At 38.5% G+C, this 22271-nt stretch overlaps 2 protein-coding genes across 2 annotated transcripts in view; one reads left to right on the top strand and one right to left on the bottom strand.

Annotated features, from left to right (window-relative positions):
- Window positions 1-6475: 6475 nt before the first annotated feature.
- On the bottom strand, window positions 6476-8436 carry LOC121385058 (spore wall protein 2-like). The gene is made up of 4 exons (XM_041515594.1): window positions 8413-8436; window positions 7593-8297; window positions 6921-7505; window positions 6476-6865 (listed from the first exon to the last, which is right to left on the bottom strand). The coding sequence occupies exons 1-4, from the start codon at window positions 8434-8436 to the stop codon at window positions 6476-6478; spliced, it is 1704 nt and encodes a 567-aa protein (XP_041371528.1).
- A 3-nt stretch (window positions 8437-8439) lies between these two features.
- Window positions 8440-22271, top strand: part of LOC121385057 (atrial natriuretic peptide receptor 1-like) — a 48553-nt gene continuing 34721 nt past the window's right edge. Inside the window, exons 1-8 of the mRNA XM_041515593.1 lie at window positions 8440-8443; window positions 8481-8562; window positions 9339-9438; window positions 11391-11612; window positions 13710-13886; window positions 16089-16251; window positions 19984-20151; window positions 20812-20989. Of these exons, the coding sequence (XP_041371527.1) occupies window positions 8440-8443; window positions 8481-8562; window positions 9339-9438; window positions 11391-11612; window positions 13710-13886; window positions 16089-16251; window positions 19984-20151; window positions 20812-20989 (1094 nt within the window). The remainder of the gene's footprint in view (window positions 8444-8480; window positions 8563-9338; window positions 9439-11390; window positions 11613-13709; window positions 13887-16088; window positions 16252-19983; window positions 20152-20811; window positions 20990-22271) is intronic.

The following is a 22271-nucleotide window of genomic DNA, read 5'->3' as shown; positions in this document are numbered from 1 at the left end:
CTAGGAGGAAAATGGTACATAAACCAACTCGTAAAAAGAGAAACCCATTATCACAAAAACAGAAAAAAAAATCAAAAAAAAATCACAAAAACCCCACACACACAAACACCCTACCCCCCAAAAAAACACCCCAACCCTAACCCACCCACCCCCCAACCCCCCCCCCAAAAACAAACAAAACAACAACAACAAACAAACAAAAAACCCAACAAACCCAACCCCAAAATCAAAACAAACAAACAAACAAACAAACAGACAAATGAAAAGACAACACAGAGAAGAGGCACTTGAAGATAAAGTTTGTTTTGTTTAATGACACCACTAGAGCACATTGATTTATTAATCATCAGCTATTGCATGTCAAATATTTGGTAATTTTGACATATCGTGCTACATTTTTCCATTAGTACTAAAGATATATTTTATATGCACCATCCCACAGACAGGATAGCACATACCACTAGTGCTGTCGTTAAACCAAAAAACTTTATCTTTTTATTTGATATTTACTATTGAGTATAATTACATACTGTAAACCGAGAAAAAATCGCGTGCGTATTAATTTCGCATCCTTCACGTCCAACCTTAAGTTGCGAAATTTATACGCACACATTATTTTCACGCGCATTATTTTTACAGATGCCAACAGTCATTCGCGAAAGTTAAACGCCACGAACATGTTCTAAGGTGCGTATTCGCGAGAAAAAAACAAAACGTTTTAATATGCATCTGGTTTACAGTAACGTATTTATTTATTTATTTTACTTGTTTATTTATTTGATTTTTTTAAATTACATTTTCATAGGAATGCTTGATGTTACGGTAAATGTCCACCCAGAAAGAGAAGAATTTAATACATTTATAAGAAATGTTGAAGCTTTTAAAGGGATGCCAGCCAATTCACTAACTTACGAGGTAACCATAATATATAGTATTAAAGCTATTCCTACTAGCGATCTTCCAATAATATATAGTATTAAAGCTATTCCTACTAGCGATCTTCCAATAATATATAGTATTAAAGCTATTCCTACTAGCGATCTTCCAATAATATATAGTATTAAAGCTATTCCTACTAGCGATCTTCCAATAATATATAGTATTAAAGCTATTCCTACTAGCGATCTTCCAATAATATATAGTATTAAAGCTATTCCTACTAGCGATCTTCCAATAATCGATTATAATCTACCGAGGTGATGATCGATTATAAACATCCATAATCGATTGTGTGGGAAATCTTTTTAAAACTCTAATTATTCGTCTAATTTAGATGGAATTTATGTAAATGTGTTGGGATTCATGTTTGTTTTCATCTAACCAAATTTATAATCAAAAGTTAATCGGCTGGTGCCAACTGATTATAACCAAAGATCGATGACAGAGGCGGATCTGGAGGGGGGGGGGGGGTGGACCCAGGGGTCCAACCCCCCCTCCCTAAATTTTGCGACAGTTATTATTTTATTATATATTAATTTTAAACTTTTTACGATCCCCTCCAAACCTCCCCCAAAGTTCCCTTGGCATTCCGCCTCATGTCACTGGGGGCCCCCTAAATGGATTTTCTGGATCCGCCACTGGATGATTAAATACCAACCGATCATTCCTACCACTAATTCCTACACTGCCAACCTGAACTCATACGAATATGGATGTCGTGTTACAGAAGCGTTCTGGGCCCGTACTTATAAAACGTTTAGAGTCCAAACTCAATCTTTAATGACGTCTCGAGTCTAGACTCCAAAAGTTTTATAAGCACCAGACCTGGACCCATATTTTCGAAGCAATCTTAGCCCTACGAACTCGTAACAGCGCCGTAAGCTATTACGTCACTATGACGTGTGCTGTAGTTACGTCATAGCCTACGATGCTTTTACAATTTCTTAGCACTAAGACTGCTTGGAAAATATGGGCCCAGCTTTCGGAAAGATGCATAAAAATCAAATCAATAAATTTCATAATAAATTAATCTCTTGCTAAGTAGATATGTCTTTTCTTTGCTATGTATGTCTGAAACGTAATATAATAACTGATTCATTATCGCAGAAGCAATTAATACTTAATGTAACTTTCACATGTGTGATTTTTTGCCACAAACATGTTTTTCTTTTTCTTTCTTTTCAGCTTAATGTTCTCGTGCTTAAACCATCTCCTCCTCCTAATTGCATATCGGTTATAGAATACATGGGTTATTTGTATTTTTAACTTCTGTTGTATTTAATTATGGTCCAGGACATACGTCTTAACTATAGGTGATGTGGTCTCTATACCATTGGGGTTAATAATTAGTTCTAAGTGGTTACTTGGAGAAATGTCACCGTATTTGTCACACAAATTGTCATTGAACTGCTTAAGCGTACATTGGGTGGGGATCGGTACTGGGATGCGAACCCAGTGCCTACCAAGCCTTAAGACCTATAGCCTAATCAGTGTCACCGATGCCAGTGTTTTAACCTATGAAAGTAATTGACTAGTGTAATTTTATTCATATGTCATGCTGAGGAATTGATTGCACGGATCTACAGACGTTACCTGAATGACGTACATGCATTTTCTGTTAATTAAAACAGGATGTTATCCAGGTGGCGCTGGTGGCTGATGCTGTCTACCTGTATCTGGTGGCTCTAGATAACTGTATCCTTAACGATGGACTGTGTACTCGTGGGAGTGACATTACTGAATACCTCTATGGAATTGAGAGAGAAGGTAGTCTACATAGCGCCATATTTATCCGCTATCACTTTTATTTTTTTTAAACCCGCCATTTTGATTATTTTTAACAATTATATATCAATATCAATCTGTTTTCGTTTGAAGCGTGTCAGTGTATGTTACATTTTTTTTTCTGACAAGGTGATGCCTTACTACCCTATTTGTTTATTAGATATGTAAATCATACTTAAATTTTATCTTTGTGAAAAAGAAAACATTAATTTTGGCCTCTCTCTGTCTCTCTCTCTCTCTCTCTCTCTCTCTCTCTCTCTCTCTCTCTCTCTCTCTCTCTCTCTCTCTCTCTCTCTCTGTCTGGCTCTCTCTCTCTGTCTCCGACTATCTTTCTCTCTGTCTGTCTCTATCTCTCCCTCTCTTTTTCTGTCTCTATCTCTCCCTCTCTCTCACTGTCTTTTTCTGTCTCTGTCTCTCTCTGTCTCACTCTCTCTGTGTATCTGTCTCTGTCTCTCTCTCTCCCTCTCACCCCCCCAATATCTCTCTCTCTCTCTCTCTCTCTCTCTCTCTCTCTCTCTCTCTCTCTCTCTCTCTCTCTCTCTCTCTCTCTCTCTCTCTCTCTCTCTCTCTCTAATTGAAATTATCTTTTGTTTAACCCAAAACACCCAAACAGCGTAGTTTAAAATGTTCTGAGGTATCGTCAGACAAACACGTCTTTCCAAGTATTAGTATGACGTTGATAATATCATTACTTTAATTGGAAGTATCAGGCAGATACTTCTGTTGTCCGTGGAATTATTAAATAATAACTGAGATGGTTCGGTTTGATATTACATTCGGATATCTGCCACAATTAAACATATATACGATTTCTTACTTAGGCGTTGCAGAACGTCTGACTATAGACAAAGGGGGAAGCCGGAACGTTACGTTCATGCTTCACAATATACGTGGCGACCACTATGTACCAGTTGCCAGAAGTGGCCATGGGTATGTATGTTTTTGAAAGAGTTATTGCTCCCAGAACATAGGCAGTGAACAGGATGGGTAGCTGTGGTCACTGCTTTACAGAATACATATTTAAACAATAGTATCTAAACAAAATATTCTATTTGAATATGTTAAAGCTTTCTATGATATTTATAAGACGGAAAGGGCGAGAGAGAGAGAGAGAGAGAGAGAGAGAGAGAGAGAGAGAGAGAGAGAGAGAGAGAGAGAGAGAGAGAGAGAGAGAGAGAGAGGGAGGGAGGAATAGAGGAAAGGAGGAAAGGAGGGGTGCAACAGCAGTAGACAAATGTAAAGAGGTTGTAGGGATACCGAGAGAGCGTTACGAAATAATATTTTAATTAGTACTCTATTTCCAAGTGAACTTTCAAAGCATTATTTTTAGTTAAACAATATTTCAAAGAGTGTTATATAAGGCGTCCATAGCTTATGAAATGCTTCAAAGTTGCAATTTTTGTAATAAATATATTTTTCTATTTCAAAATTATTTTGTAGAATATTTTTCGTGGCATTGTAATGTAAATTTCCTTTTTGTATTTTCATACTGTAAATATAATATTTTATGTTGATATGGGTATATATTAACAATATGTATATATTACATATATACATACATACATACATACAAAGACAAAAAACGCGCAACAGTGACACAAATACATGCTCCGATGGGTCAGGATATGTTGACATTTCGCGAACACCCGATATCACCACAGTGATTCATGAGTGCATGTCATCACAGCTATATTTATTCCTATTAACTCTGATCTGTTTTCATATTAGTAAAGGTCTGGGAGTAGCAGTCCTCTGACAGGTCCTGTAAAGACCTCCTCGGGAGTGAGTTGTCCTCCTATAGACGAGGCACTAGATAGCGATTCATGGAATCAACCACTATATTTTTGCCAAATGCCTATTCGACTCTGCGTTACGCAGATATATGGTTTTGATTATGAATAACGGTTTTGTAGTTCAAATATAACTGATCATGTGAATTTCAAGGTATGAATCGCTTAGTAACGTGCCAGCATCGTTGCTGTTTTACAGTTAATGGTTTCTTGTGATTGTTTGCAGAGGAGATGGCTTCCAACTGATTGGAAACATAGATGAGGTTATTTGGCCAGGCGGAAGTACGGAAATGCCACGACCAGGTCCAGTATGCGGCTGGAATGATGAATTGTGTGTGGCATACGGTGAGCGTGAGATTCCAGTGTACCAAATCAATTCCTATTGCCGATAAAGTTAACAATAAACCTGATATAAACAGGAAGGAAATGTTTTATTTAACGACGTACTTTTTTGTTTTACGGTTATATGGCGTCAGACATATGGTTAAGGACCTCACATATATTGAGAGAGAAAACCCACTGTCACCACTTCATGGGCTACTCTTTTGGATTAGCAGCAAGGGATCTTTTTATATGCACCATCCCACAGACAGGGTAGTACATACCACGGCCGTTGATATACCAGTCGTTGTGCACTGGCAGAAACGAGAAATAACCCTATGGGCCCACCAACGGGAATCAATCCCAGACCGACCGTGCATCGAGCGGGCGCTGTACCACTGGGATACGTCCCGCCCCTGATATAAACAGCGTAACAACACACTCAGACAGTACACCAATAATAAAATGTATAGCACTTCACATTTAGTCTACTTGCAAGAAACATGCGGGTTACATATCATTTAGGAGATTTTACTTCATTAAAAACCTCATTTATTCTGTAATTCGCAGTGCCATTTTTGGGGGGTACCCAATACTTGTTTCAACCGTTAGTATATACTGCACAACAACTGTGTACTACATAAAAATGTATCTCTTTGTTTGCTCAAATAATCAATACCTCATATTACTACCAATCAGAGCCGCACCTGCTTTTACACCGTGGGTATTTGGCAGTGAACCTTCAACTCTGACACAGAACTTTATTCTTTGGTACAATTCAATATTGAACGCATTTTCGAATAGCATTCTGCCAAGCACAACATCTTTTGTTGGTACTTCAGTTGGAGGTCATCATTTCAGTGACCGGCCTCGGTGGCGTCTCTGTTAGGTCATCGGTCTACAGACTGGTAGGTACTGGGTTTGAATCCCAGTCGAGGCATGGGATTTTTAATCCAGATACCGACTCCAAACCCCGAATGAGTGCTCCGCACGGCTCAATGAGTAGGTGTAAACCACTTGCACCGACCAATGATCCATGACTGGTTCAACAAAGGCCATAGTTTATGCTACCCTGCCTGTGGGAAGCGCAGTTAAACGATCTCTTACTGCCTGTCGTAAAAGAGTAGCCTATGTGGCGACAGCGGGTTTCCTCTAAAAACAGTGTCAGAATGACCATATGTGTAACGTCCAATAGCCGACGATAAGAAGAAAAATCAATGTGCTCTAGTGGCGTCGTTAAATAAAACAATCTTTACTTTTTATCATTTCAATGAGGTGTCAATCAATATGGAACTAAGTTATAGAACTATATTGTTTTTGTTGTTTGTTTGTTTGGTTGTTGTTGTTTGTTTTGTTGTTTGTTTGTTTTTGTTTTTTTCTGTGGGTTTTTTTTTTTGGGGGGGGGGGGGATTGGGAGATCAGTTGGATGTCATGACTTCAATGAGGTCTCAATCATAGGACAATATGGAACTAAGTTATAGAACTATGTTGTTGTTTTTTTGTTGGTTTTTTTTGTTGGTTTTTTTTTTTGGGGGGGGGTGGGGTAGGGGATCTGTATCTTGGCCTACCTGAACTCTACTACTACTACTACTGCTGCTGCTGCTCTTGTTGCTGTTTGTCCTTACTATTAATCACTGCCATCATTCATCCTCCTCATCAACATCCTCATCGTTTTCAATATCATTTTCAGTATCCTCATCATTATCCTCATCATTGTCGCCAATACCATCACCATCATTATCCTCATCATTGTCGTCAATACCATCACCATCATTATCCTCATCATTGCCGACAATACCATCACCATCATTATCCTCATCATTGTCGTCAATACCATCACCATCATTATCCCCATCATTTTCGTCAATACCATCACCATCATTATCCTCATCATTGTCGTCAATACCATCACCATCGTTATCATCATCATTGTCGACAATACCATCACCATCATTATCTTCATCATTGTCGTCAATACCATCACCATCATTATCCTCATCATTGTCGTCAATACCATCACCATCATTATCCTCATCATTGTCGCCATACCATCACCATCATTATCCTCATCATTGTCGTCAATACCATCACTATCATTATCCTCATCATTGTCGTCAACACCATCACCATCATTATCCTCATCAGTGTCGATAATCTATCACCATCATTATCCTCATCATTGACGTCAGTGCCATGACCATTAGTATCCTCATCATTGTAGTCAATGCCATCACCATCATTATCCTCATCATTGTCGACAATACCATCACCATCATTATCCTCATCATTGTCGTCAATACCATCACCATCATTATCCTCATCAATATCGTCAGTACCATCATCATTATCCTCATCATTGTCGTCAATACCATCACCATCATTATCATCATCAATGTCGTCAGTACCATCGTCATTATCCTCATCATTGTCGTCAATACCATCACCATCATTATCCTCATCATTGTCGTCAATGTCATCAACATCATTATACTCATCATTGTCGTCAATACCATCATCATCATTATTCTCATCATTGTCGACAATACCATCATCATCATTATCCTCATCATTGTCGCCAATACCATCATCATCATTGTTCTCATCATTGTCGACAATACCATCACCATCATTATCCTCATCATTGTCGACAATACCATCACCGTCATTATCCTCATCATTGTCGACAATGCCATCACCATCATTATCATCATCATTGTCGTCAATACCATCACCATCATTATCCTCATCAGTGTCGACAATACCATCATCATCATTATCCTCATCCTTGTCGCCAATACCATCATCATCATTGTCCTCATCATTGTCGACAATACCATCACCATCATTATCCTCATCATTGTCGACAATACCATCACCATCATTATCCTCATCATTGTCGACAATACCATCACCATCATTATCCTCATCATTGTCGACAATGCCATCACCATCATTATCATCATCATTGTCGACAATGCCATCACCATCATTATCCTCATCATTGTCGTCAATGCCATCACCATCATTATCCTCATCATTGTCGTCAATACCATCACCATCATTATCCTCATCATTGTCGTCAGTACCATCACCATCATTATCCTCATCATTGTCGTCAATACCATCACCATCATTATCCTCATAATTTTCGACAATACCATCACCATCATTATCCTCATCATTGTCGACAATGCCATCACCATCATTATCCTCATCATTGTAGTCAATGCCATCACCATTAGTATCCTGATCATTGTCATCAATACCATCACCATCATTATTCTCATCATTGTCGTCAATACCATCACCATCATTATTCTCATCATTGTCGTCAATACCATCACCATCATTATCCTCATCATTGTCGTCAATACCATCACCATCATTATCCTCATCATTGTCGTCAGTACCATCACCATCATTATCCTCATCATTGTCGTCAATACCATCACCATCATTATCCTCATCATTGTCGTCAATACCATCACCATTATCATCATCGTTTTCACTATTATCATCACCATCATTATCATCACCATCATCATCATCATCATCATCATTATAACCATCACATCACCATGGCCACCATCACCATCACCATCGTATGCGTATCACCATAATGTGATGTTCATATATTTTTTTCAGATTTGCCCGTGCTCGCTGGCTCTATAACTGCTGCAGTTGCTTCATTTGGTATTCTGATTGGAGTTGGTTACCTTCTTTGGAGGTAGGTGCAGGTTCTAATAGACCAACTCAATTCCTATTGCCGATAATGTTAACACTTACTAATAAAACTGATATAAGCAGTGTATCAACACACGCATCAATAAAACATGTGGCACCTCACATCTAATCTTACCTGCCAATAAATGGAGGGTTATATACTATTTAAGAGATTTAATTAATGTTTTTATTAGCAACCGTCATTTTTGCTGAAAATTGCAGTTCCATTTTGGGGGGTACCCTGCTTTAGTTTCAACCTCTGGTGTATACTGCATAACAATTGTATAACAAATAAAAGTGTATTTATTTATTGCCAATGGATTTGCACAAATAATCAATGATACATATTACTACTTATCACAGCCACAGCTGTTTTTACTCCATAAATATTTGACGGTACACCTCAGACTTTGACATGGAACTCTCTTCTTTGGTACCATGCAACCTGCATTGCCGTCCAAAAAGGTATACTATAGTAGCTGTTTGTGATAAAATGAACCGCATTTCGCCTGCTCTTGAAAAAAGCCCACTGAAAACCCGACTCATTTTTGACAAACTGATTACAACATTAAAACTAAAGCTAAAAGTAAACTTACAAGAATAGAAATAAAAACTAAATTAAAATTAAAATTATTTGAATTAAAATAAAAACTTAAAATTAAGTAAAATTAAAAATTAAATTAATTAGATTTGAAATTAAAATTAAATCTAAGTTAAATTATATTAATGTTGAACATAAATTCTGTATGATTAATGATTTGTATTTTGTGTACACTTCAGACGGAAATTGGCACAAGTTCGTTTGGAGAGAGAAGACTGGAGAATAAACAAAGACGATTTAATTGCCCTGGCTGTTCACAAGTCTCTACACAGTATAAAGGTTCGCTTACAGTATAGTATATAGACATTATTATACTTGCTTGTGTGTCGTACTGATTTTACGAAACGAGTGTCAGGATTTTTGTATTGCCAGAGCGAGAGTGAGGTTAATACATGAATCCTGACAGGAGTGTAATAATTTCTTTATTATCCATATTATTATTGTAGTTTTCTTTATGAATAACAAGACCCAACTCAAAATGTTTTAGTCACAACTAGAAGGAGATGACGAAATGACGTCATATTTCAAATGTACAGTCTGAGCTAAGACTGGAGAAGCAACGCCATGTTATGACGTCGCTTCCCAAAATTACATCATTACACTTTTTATTACACATGTGCTTCGTATGGTTATTATTAACTTGGTTATGTTGAACCATATGGATAATAAATTCCGAAATCCTTTAGATGTGTGGGCTTAAATTATGATGTATTTGACTTTTAAAAAAATAACATAAAAAATTGTTGTGTACTTAAATTCGTGGATCGAAATATAAATTCGTATCATATGTATATATGTATTACATTTCTTTTGTATTCTTAAATTCGTTGATTGTACAAGTCCACAAATTATAAAAAAGACCACCACGTACAAATGTGATTTCACAGTAAAAAGTTAAATGTTTAAACTGCATTCATTACACAATATATTGTTTTACACTTAGTATAATATAAAATAATGCACTCGCTCTCGCCGTACGTCGATATGCAGTATAAAGTCAGGGACCTAGCTTCAATATACGCAGGTACGCAGCTGCGTACCACCTGAGATTGCAAATATTTTTTTAATTAAAATATATGATGTAAATGCGTGTATGCGTGTATGTGTATGCGTTTTATACCATCGCCGAAAACGTCTGTGTATCACCTGAAAATCCCAAACTAAGCCCCTGAAAGTTTCACACACGGTATAATAATTGCACAGACGATTTAACTACACTCGCTATCTGCAAATATATACATAATATGAAGTTTCACAGGCAGTATAATATAAATTCCATAGAAAAATTACCTACACTCGCTATCCTCAAGTTGATATGAAGTATAACGTTTCATGTGCAGTATAATATAAATTCCATAGAAAATTTACCTATACTCGCTAACCTCAAGTTGATATGAAGTATAACGTTTCACGTGCAGTATAATATAAATTCCATAGAAAATTTACCTATACTCGCTAACCTCAAGTTGATATGAAGTATAACGTTTCACGTGCAGTATAATATAAATTCCATAGAAAATTTACCTATACTCGCTAACCTCAAGTTGATATGAAGTATAACGTTTCACGTGCAGTATAATATAAATTCCATATACGATATAACAACACTCGCTATCCACAAGGCTAGACGTAGTATGAGGTTTCACTTGCAGTTTAATATAAATTCCAAAACAAATTAACTATAATCTCTATCCGCAAATCGATATGCAGTATACAGTTTTAGACACAGTACAATACATTCCACAGAAGATTTAACTAATTTCGCAGATTCGCAAGTTGATATGCAGTATAAAGTTTCACACAGTATATTAAATACCACAGCAGATTTAATTACACTCGCTAACTGCAAGTATATACATAGTGTGAAGTTTAACATGCGGTATAATATACATTACATATACTATTTAACTGCACTCGCTATCCTCAAGTATACAGTTTTACATGCAGTATAGTATAAATTCCATAGAAGATTTAACAGCACTCGCTATCCGCGAGTCTAGACATAGTATAACGTTTCACATGCAGTATATAGTATATTTAACTATACTCGCTATCCGCAAGTCGATATGCAGAATAAAGTTAAAGTTTGTCTTTTGTTTAACGACACCACTACAACACATTGATTAATTAACCATCGGCTATATGCAAAATAAAGATTCAAATGCAGTATAATATAAAATGACTTCCGTCTTTCTGTTCTTTTTTCTTCTATTGGTTACCCATAACAACAGACAAATTTGAGCCGCAGTGCCTCGGTATGTTCGTCGAGTGTCCGTTTGAGCCCTGACGTGAGGCAGATCAAATCTCGGCAGTCAGACGACAGGACCGTGTGTCACGCCAGCTTCTCGGAGCAGACGACACTCGCCCTGTACGACAACCAGAAAGTGGTCCTCAAGGCCGTGGCCAGACACAACATACCGATAACCAAGGAAGTCGTCATAGAAATCAACGCTGTAAGTAACTGCGCACGCAGACAAAAATATATACTAAATCAGTGGCGGATCCAGAAAATCTGATATGAATCGCGATTAATTGGTCGCGACAGGCTACACGTCGCGGTATTTAATGTGATTGACCCAAGTTATTAGGCATTGTAATACGTTTTTAGAAATTGCATATTGCTTACAACGTTTAGATTAAGTTATCAATTTAGACAAACCGGCCTCGGTGGCGTAGTGGTTAGACCATCGGTCTACAGGCTGGTAGGTACTGGGTTCGGATCCCAGTCGAGACATGGGACTTTTAATCCAGATACCGACTCCAAATCCTGAGTGAGTGCTCCGCAAGGCTCAATGGGTAGGTGTAAACCACTTGTACCAACCAGTGATCCATAACTGGTTCAACAAAGGCCATGGTTTGTGCTATCCTGCCTGTGGGAAGCGCATATAAAAGATCCCTTGCTGCCTGTCGTAAAGAGTAGCCCATGTAGTGGCGACAGCGGGTTTCCTCTCAAAATCTGTGTGGTCCTTAACCATGTGTCTGACGCCATATAAGCGTAAATAAAAATGTGTTGAGTGCGTCGTTAAATAAAACATTTCTTTCTTTCTTTCAATTTAGACAAATCCAATGTATTTCTCGTCCCGAACTATTACAGTCTAGACTCAATCCCTAATGACGTCAGACGCAACCATTTGTATGGCGTTGTCATGACATTAGTGTCTCAGACTCTGTTAGAGTCTCGAGTCTAGACTCTAAAAGGTTTATGAATGAATGAATGTTTAACGACACCCCAGCACGAAAAATACATCGGCTATTGGGTGTCAAACTATGGTAAATGCAAAACATTAAATAATGAACCACATCAATATAAATATTTCAATAATCAAATAAAAACGCAGTGTAAAGAACTATGCAAAAATACAAATATCACAGATAAGTAATATTAAAATTTAGAATAAAAGTCAGTATCACGTAAAAATGGTAGAACAAATTCTGGATGGAATCGAAATGATTCCATCACATTACGTTGGCCGAATGTATCTTTTCGAGTTTCTTTAAGATGCTTACACTCCACCAAAATGTAGTGCACTATCAGAGTACACTGACAGTGCTCACAATGAGGTGGATGATCTTTCTTTAAGATAAATGAATGGGTCAAATATGTATGACCGATGCAAGCACGACACAAGACTATTTCATCCTTCATACACTGCCTACAGACGGACTGCCACTCTCCCAAAACTGGCTCGATAGCATGAAGCTTGTTCGCATCCGCACCGTCCCAATTATGTTGCCACATCGAAAAGATAAATTGGTTAATACTATATTTAAAATCATTATAAGGCACACCTACCCTGGCATGAGACAAATCCAAAGCAGACTTGGCAGCTGAATCCGCCTTTTCATTACCCCTGATGCCAACATGGCTGGACACCCAACAAAATAGAATGTCTTCATTGGCAATGGATAAAAAGACACACTTTCGTATCACCATCCCAATTAAGGGATGGTCCAGCTTCATATTGCGTAAAGCTTGGAGACACGAATGTGAGTCGGTAGAAATCTTTGATTTCTTCTAATGCTTTAACGACAGCACAAACTTCAGCACTAAAGATCAATGCCAAGTCAGGCAGTCTCATGGAAATGATAGTGTCTGATGGAAAAACTATGGCACACGCCACGGATGTTCCACCCGTGATCCCTCTGTATACACAGGAATGTAATCACGGTACTAAACGTTTTATAAGCACCAAGCCTAGTCATTTTGATGCTCAATACAAAAAGGTACATATATACCCCAAAAACCATTGTCACGGTCTTTAAGACATGTACGTATCGAATGCAATGCGATACACCTTCCAGAAATCGATGAATCGTATCGTGGACCTCGTATCGCGATATCATTTCACCTTACTTAAAGAACGAAAACGAAACTGAATGGTCTATTCGTAATGCTTAAGTGTTAAAATATATTTTCGAAATTGCAACTTTAAACTCCGAAATTAGTGTTCTCTTGTGGTGTCGTTATTTAACAAAACAAACTTTAACTTTAACTGTTTTAAAACTCTGATCCAGCTTCTATAAAAATAGTTTTGTTTCCATGGTTACAGATTCGACAGCTACTCCATCCGAACGTCAACACTCTGATTGGCGCATTCGTGGAACCCGACAACAACGGCTTGGTGTGGCACTACTGTTCGAGAGGAAGTCTTCGGGACGTTTTACTTGACGAGGACATCAATCTAGACTGGATCTTCAAAATCTCATTCGCAACTGATATAGCACGGGTAATGATTTTGTTTATTTTAGTTTAGTTTTTGGTGTGGGGTGGGGTGGTCGTTTGCTTTTCTTTCTTGTTTTTCTTTTTTTTTATTGTTCTCATCTTATTTTCATCCTCCACTTGATGATCGTACCATAGACTCCATACTACGTAGGAAAGATATCTGGCATGGGAAGTGAGAGGGGTACAATATGTAATGGTGAGTGACAAAGTCTTGTGTAGCGGAGGATGGAGAGGGTATGAGGTAAATGTGCACAAGTAAGATTATTATATTTATACAGAGTTGGAAACCCCCCCTATATATATATTCGTCTTCAAGTGGGGGAGGTGTGATTCCCTAAGAACCTTGCGATAGCCAGCATTATATGCCCCCACCCCCTCAAACGATGCTGACTCATGTCTCACGATCAATTCATTGAAAAACGATTGTCGTTAAAGGGACATTCCTGAGTTTGCTGCATTGTAAGACGTTTCCGACTAATAAAACATTTTTACGATTAAACTCATATGCGGTGTCTAAATAATCATCATGGCTATTCTTGCGTTGTGTACAGAACGCTGTGTATCTCAACGATATCAAATTCTTGATGAATAGCTTCTTCCAGAAGCCTCATGATCAATGTCACGTGGTACCATCTAGGTAAAACGAAAGGGAGTTTCGCTACGAAGTCCAGAATCGATGGCGCTACCACCACGTTGTACACTACATGATCAATATCTTACAGTACGTAACATTTAGACTTCGTTGAGCATCACAACCCTGGTCACACTGTCACCATCGCTACGACTTGAAAAAACATTTGGTGAGTCCTGATGGATCGTACTAGTGTCGGCTTGAGTCTTGGTAAGTCGTCCTAAGTCCTGGCGAGTCGGGAAGGCACGCAGACTATTTTGAAATGTTAAAAAATGTTGTGTTAAATTGTCCTGAGTCGGCGTGAGTTTTGGTGAGTCATAGCGAGTCGCCATGCTATTCCTGGTGAATCGTCCTGAGTCGGCATCAATTTATAATCACGAAAAACCAAGATCTGGTACGACACCAGTACGATGCACGACGACAACGGCCAAGAGTCACGCCGAATCAGAACAATGCACCCCGAATCACGACGACAAAAACAATTTGTGGCTAATTCGTACTAAGTCATTGTGAGTTTTGTTGAGTCGGGTAGTAGTTGCCGATTCAACATGACCCAGTATGACAAACAGCTCCACGAATAATCGGCGTTAGTCGGCATCCACGTCGTGAATGTATGGCAAGGGCTTTAAAATCTACTACGTATGGAAACTTTGATAATTCAAATGTCTATGATGTTCTACGAATTTTAATAGCTTTAAAAAATATTGATCATGTGGTGTACCATTTTGTCACAGCAGCGCCTATACCGGACTTCGTAGCGAAACGTATTTTGGTTTTACCTAGTTGGCCCCCAGTGAATGTGCTCCATTATTATATCACACAGTAGACCCCTGCATTTGTAAGAGATGTAATTCACTATGCCAGTAATCTCATACGCAATTGTCATCTCGCAGAGAAAATCCTTCTTAATCGGGACACCGATCTCTCGGGCCATAATTTAATCGACATGCTAAGCCAAAGATCACTTTTAACCAACATTGATGAGAGGCAAATGATTGCAGACGAAAGTTTTAGAACATAGATGATGATTATTCGGATGATGATTGTGATGATGATGATGATGATGATGATCACTGTCATAATCATCATCATCATTTTTATTATCATCCTCATCCTTTGACAACAATTATTATGATGCTGATTGTGATGGTGTTGATTGTGATGATGACAGATATGACGATATTATTTTTATCATCATCTGGTATTGATTTCAAAATAAGCTTTAGAACAATAGTGTGATATTTAAAAAACAAATTTAAAAAAAAAGAAACCTTCTTCTTTACCTGTGTATAATCAATACACAAAACTTTATTTCTATCTTTTTTTCTTCTTTTTCCTTTCTTTGTGCCTTAATTTATTTATTTCCATCTTTCTTTTACTTTCTTTCTTTTCTTTCTTTCTTTCTTTCTTTCTTTCTTTCTTTCTTCATTCATTTATTCGTTTATTATTTATTTTATTATTTTATTTTATTTTATTTTATTTTATATATTTATTTTATTATTATTATTTATTTATTTTTTATTATTTTTTTTTATTATTATTTTTTTTATTATTACTTTTTTTTATATCATTTAGGCCATGATCTACATACACAATTCCCTAGTGGAGGTTCACGGTCGGTTGAAATCTTCCAATGTGTTGGTCGGCAGTCACTGGGACTGTAAAGTCGGAGACATGGCGATGCCCTACTTCAGAAAAGATGAAGTGGAACCCGAGCAGACGCAGTCCAAATATTTCAGTAAGTTGAAGAATTAAAGTGACAGACTCCTAGTTGTTAAATTCTCCAGTGTATTTGGGATCGATCCCCGTCGGTGGGCCCATTTGGGCTATTTCTCGCTCCAGCCAGTGTACCACGACTGGTATATCAAAGGCCGTGGTATGTGTTATCCTGTCTGTGGGATGGTGCATATAAAAAATCCCTTGCTGCTAATCGAAAAGAGTAGCCCATGAAGTGGCGACAGCGGGTTTCCTCTCTCAATATCTGTGTGGTCCTTAACCATATGTCCGACGCCATATAACCGTAAATGAAATGTGTTGAGTGCGTCGTTAAATAAAAATAAAACATTTCCTTCTTCTTCGCCAGTGTATTTTTCTCTATTAGAGCTGTTTTTGTAATTGGAATCAAAATTGCTTAGATTTTTTTGCTTTAAATTATCCATCTCCGTACATCCTAAGTGTCTCTAGTCATCTTGGGGCCCCGTTCCACGAAGCGAACTTAACGCTAAGATCACCTTAATTGCCTAACTATCTCATGCCCTTTAGGTGATCTACGCTTGTTCGATACGTTTTAAAACAACTTTGTAAGATTAATGGTATCTACATGTAAGAGCCATTCATTGAGTATTCTATATTTGGGTTTTCTCTGACCAATGCAGTTTGTTTTGTTTAACGACACCACTAGAGCACATTGATTTATTCATCATCGGCTATTGGTAATTTCGACATAGTCTTAGAGAGGAAACTCGTTATATTTTTCCATTAGTAGCAAGGGATCTTATATATGCACCATCCCACAGACAGGAGAGCACATATAGCGGCCTTTGATATACCAGTCGTGGCGCACTGGCTGGGACGAGAAATAGCCCAATGGGTCCATCGACAGGGATCGAGCCCAGACATATTAATTACATTTATCCTTGTGACTGTTATAGCGCCTAACAGTTTGATGAAGGTGAGGCCCTGGCAATCACCAAATGGGCCCATCGACAGGGATCGAGCCCAGACATATTAATTACATTTATCCTTGTGACTGTTATAGCGCCTAACAGTTTGATGAAGGTGAGGCCCTGGCAATCACCAAATGGGCCTATCGACAGGGATCGAGCCCAGACATATTAATTACATTTATTCGTGTGAATATTATAGCGCCTAACAGTTTGGCTGGAACGAGAAATAGCCCAATGAGCCCACCGACGGGGATCGATCCCAAACCGACTGCGCATCAAGCGAACGCTTTACCACGTACTAATACTATCAGAATCACTGGGCTAGGTGGTGTAGTGGTTAAGCCATCGGATTTAAAGCCGGTAGGTACAGGGTTCGCCTCCCGGTATAGGCTCCCACCAAGGACGAGTTTAACAACTCAATACGTATGTGTAAGGCCACTACACCGACTACTCTCTCACTAACCACTAACCCACTATGACGAACAGACAATCCAGATAGCTGATGTATATGCCCATGACAGCATGCCTGAACCTTAATTGGATAAAAACACGAATATAACTATAAATGAATGAATGAATGAATGAATTCCGTGTAGAAGAAATTAAAATTAAAACTAAAATTGCTTGCGTTATTGTTTTATGTTGCAATTATATATATATATATATATATATATATATATATATATATATATATATATATATATATATATATACTCTTCAAAAAAAGAAACGCAAAAGGGTACAAATGGGTTATAACTCCGATTTTATGTTTCCTACCGGTTCATGCTTTGTGAATATAAGGTCATTGCATGTCCCAAACACATTCCCACGGTTACATTCGATAAAACGCAGCTACTGTACAATAAATTCCAAAATGTGAATATTCGCAAAAACGCAGCCACGTGCAAACCATGTCACCACTGCACGTGCGTTGTCTGCACGTGCAACATGAACACCGACAGTATAAAAGTGCAGGGTGTTCGCTTGCCTGGCCTCTGTATCTGGCCGACAGTTGACAATCCAGGACATGCCACGTCTCAGTGAACCGCAGAGAAACAATGCCATCGGCCGACTAGACGCAGGCGAATCCAGAACGGCCGTTGCCAGGGCATTCCATGTGTCCCCAAGCACCATCTCCAGACTGTGGGACCGTTACCAGCAACATGGATCAACACGTGACCTCCCTAGATCCGGTCGACCACGGGTCACTACCCCCGGGCAGGACCGCTACATCCGGGTACGCCACCTTCGGGAACGATTGACTACTGCCACCTCCACAGCCGCAGCAATACCAGGTTTGCGCAGGATATCCGACCAGACCGTACGGAACCGCCTACGTGAGGTAGGAATTCGTGCCAGACGTCCAGTTCGAGGTGTCATCTTAACACCACAACACCGTCGACTCCGACTGCAGTGGTGCCAGATTCATCGACAATGGCCTCAACTGCGATGGAGACAGGTGTGGTTCAGTGACGAGTCCCGATTTCTGCTCCGACGTCATGATGGAAGATGTCGCGTGTATAGGCGTCGTGGTGAACGTTATGCGGCAAACTGCGTGCAGGAAGTGGACAGATTCGGCGGGGGTAGTGTCATGGTGTGGGCAGCCATCTCACACACTGGCAGAACTGACCTGGTCCACGTGCAGGGCAACCTGAATGCACAGGGCTACATTGACCAGATCCTCCGGCCACACATCGTTCCAGTTATGGCCAACGCCAACGCAGTGTTCCAACATGACAACGCCAGGCCTCACACAGCACGTCTCACAACGGCTTTCCTACAGAACAACAACATTAATGTCCTTCCTTGGCCATCGATATCACCGGATTTGAACCCAATTGAGATCTATGGGACCAGTTGGACCGATGCCTCCGACAGCGACAACCACAGCCCCAGACCCTGCCCGAGCTGGCAGCAGCCTTGCAGGCCGAGTGGGCCACCGTCCCCCGGGACGTCATCCGTACTCTGGTTGCTTCAATGGGCAGGCGGTGCCAGGCAGTTGTCAACACACGCGGAGGCCACACCCGGTATTGACTCCAGATGACCTTGACCTTGGTGGTGTGTCCTATCACTTACTCACAATGGACTAGAGTGAATTGTGAACAATCCTGCAACATTTGGTAATTATCGGACTCACCATTCAATAATTAAATCAATTCTCCAAATGTTACGACAATGTGGTTTTGCGTTTCTTCTTTTGAAGAGTATATATATATATATATATATATATATATATATATATATATATATATATATATATATACTCTTAAAGAAAATTAGGGGAACTCTAATAAGAATTTACAATTGCCAAAATTGTAAGGTATATTAGCTATGGGGAATGGTTATATGGTAATAGTGAATTAATTGGGCAAACATTACAACCGGTAGTTCAGTATTACAGACCACCAAAGATCTCGAAGGACGATTGGGGTCAGAAGTGAAATTTCAAAGTTGACCTTTTTTTTATCAGTATATCGCAAATTCAAACAATAAAAATGACTGAAAACAAAACAATAACAACTGTATGATCAACAGAATGAAAACGATTGACAGAAATTATGTTCCACAGTGATTAATCGACCTTTCTGAAAATTGTCAAAATCGAGAATGACACCCCACGCACATGCACGGGGCAACTGCGTGATGCATGTGCAAACTATGGAATGTGTTTTGATGTGTTGATAAACAGACCTGAACGTTTTTTACTAGGATATCTGTGTTCAAAACGTAACATGTATAATGTATAACGTATAATGTAACATGTAACATGTTCTTCCATGTGGGTTCTTTTTATTTTTAAACAGAGTACCTATGGACCGCGCCCGAATTACTCCGAAAGGAAGCCCCAAACCGGAAGGGAACTAGAAAAGGAGATGTGTATTCCTTCGCCATTGTTGTTCAAGAAATCCTTACGCGCTCATTACCATATGGACATATTTTGCAGGAACGTGGGGATAGCAGGACAATAGAACGTACGTGATAAGTACTATGAAATTATTACAGAGATTGTCTTGAGCTGTGTTTTTTGCAATGTTTCTGACTAAAATCTTTCTTTTTCAATGATCTAGTCGTCTTTAAGGACCTTATTTCTCTAAAAATGGATAATAAATAAAAATTACATTAATTGTTGGAAACCAAATCTAGCTATCGCATCACGTTAACTAAACCATGATGGAGTGAAATCCATGTCAACCCTCTCGGCAATTTTAGTTTTTGAATTATAGACCATTGCCATAATTCAATTATTTTTACAAAATATCGTTAATAAATGTAGTATGGTGGTTATGAAGATGGCAGAATAAAGTACATTTAGGGACAAATAAAATTACTTTTGTTCAGGTAATACTCTGTTAGACCATTAAATAGGTCAGTGGTCTGTGACAGTATGTCTTTAAACAACATTTTAAAAACTGTGGCTTGTGATGTGTCGGGCGAATTAATTTTCAATTAATTTTAGATTTAGAAATAAATTCTACATACTAGTAACCAGATGTGTAAAGACATACTATTTTTATAACAAAGAAACCAAGTTATAACCAGAAATGCCATACAATGTTGTAAGAGAACAAATAATATTTCATGTCATGATTTCGTTTTTCCTTAAGACTTTTTTATGGGGCTTTTTAATTCAGAAATTCTTGGAAGGATCAATAATGCTGAAATACCACTATTTCGACCGCACGTGCAACAAACGACCAAGGAGGAGGGGCTTCTGGCTGACGTCATGCGACAGTGTTGGGATGAACTTCCAAATAATAGACCTACATTTCAGCACGTTCTTCAGTTATTGACAAAACTCAATAAAGGGAGGTAAGAACCTTATTATAACAAGCAAACATCTTAATTTTTTATAGATACATCTAGACGGGTCATTATAAACACCAAAACAACAACAACAACAACAACAAAAACAACAACAAGAAAACCCGCACACACCCAGAACCTTTAACAAGAACAAAACAACACCAAAACAAATGCACAAATCACAATATTTAATAATATATACTTCAACTGAATAAAATACTATCTATGCGAAACATACAAGCACGCCACTACCATCAACAAATCGCACCACCACCACCCCAAACCAAAAAACCAAAATACTTAAAGTGAATGAAATACTAGCTATGCAAAAACATACAAACATGTAGGAACTCCTTGTGAAGAAAAACAAAAACAATAATAACAACAACAACAAAAACACAAAAACCGCCCTTTTTTTTTTTTATCCTATTATATGTAAAAGTTAAAAGCTAGCTTGTCCCCTAACACACCCCCCCCCCCCCCCCCCCACCACACACACTTAAACTTCAGTTATTATTCCTGCGGGCCAGAAAATGCAATAAAAGAAATAAAGTTTATTTTGTTTAACGGCATCACTAGAGCACATTGGTTAATTAAGCATCGGCTACTGGATGTCAAACATTTGGTATTTCTGACTCGTGGTCATCAGAGTAAACCCGCTAGAGTTTTCTTAATGCAGTAAGATATATTTTATATGTACTTTCCCACAGACATGAAAGCACATACCATGGCCTTTGACCAGTTGTGGTGCACTGGTTGGAACGAGAAAAACCCCAATCAGTTGAATGGATCCATTGAAGTGGTTCGATCCTGCGGTGAAAGCACTTCAAGCGAGCACTCAACCGACTGAGCTAAATTCCGTCCACAGCAATAAAAGAAGTTACAAAATGCTTCTGATGAGCATAGAAGTTTATTTTCAAGTCATATTGATCACCAAGTGTGTGCTATAATTTTATTTATCCAGCAACCACTGTTTCTATAGACTAATTATGATGACCGATTAAAGCAAAGTCATAATCGTATACTAGCAGATTACGACTTTAGACGTCACTCATATGACGTCACACGCATAGCTACATTACAAAATTACTCATTTGACATCTAGGTCATCGTACAATGTGGCAGAAATAGGAGAAATAACAGATTCCCCCCCCCCCCCCCCCCTTAATTTGTATAGTCTGCAGGATAAAAATAACTATTTACTGACGTCGGATATCTGCTTTATCCCGTTCAGCCGGAATGAGAAATTCCGTGCGGCAGAGCCTCGTGTAATTTCCCATTCTTACCT

The sequence above is a fragment of the Gigantopelta aegis genome, chromosome 11, assembly GCF_016097555.1.
Source record: "Gigantopelta aegis isolate Gae_Host chromosome 11, Gae_host_genome, whole genome shotgun sequence".
Classification (NCBI taxonomy): Eukaryota; Metazoa; Mollusca; class Gastropoda; order Neomphalida; family Peltospiridae; genus Gigantopelta; species Gigantopelta aegis.
Note: the sequence above shows the minus strand (reverse complement) of the source record. Positions and strands in the feature narration are given on the sequence as shown.

Coding starts and splice junctions, on each gene's coding strand:
- LOC121385058 (XM_041515594.1), bottom strand. CDS start 8,436: ATGGTGATGGTGATGGTGGCCATG. Junction 7,506..7,592: donor ATAATGATGATGATGGTATT/GTCGACACTGAT, acceptor GACAATGATGAG/GATAATGACGGTGATGGTAT. Junction 6,866..6,920: donor TGAGGATAATGATAGTGATG/GTATTGACGACA, acceptor GACAATGATGAG/GATAATGATGGTGATGGTAT.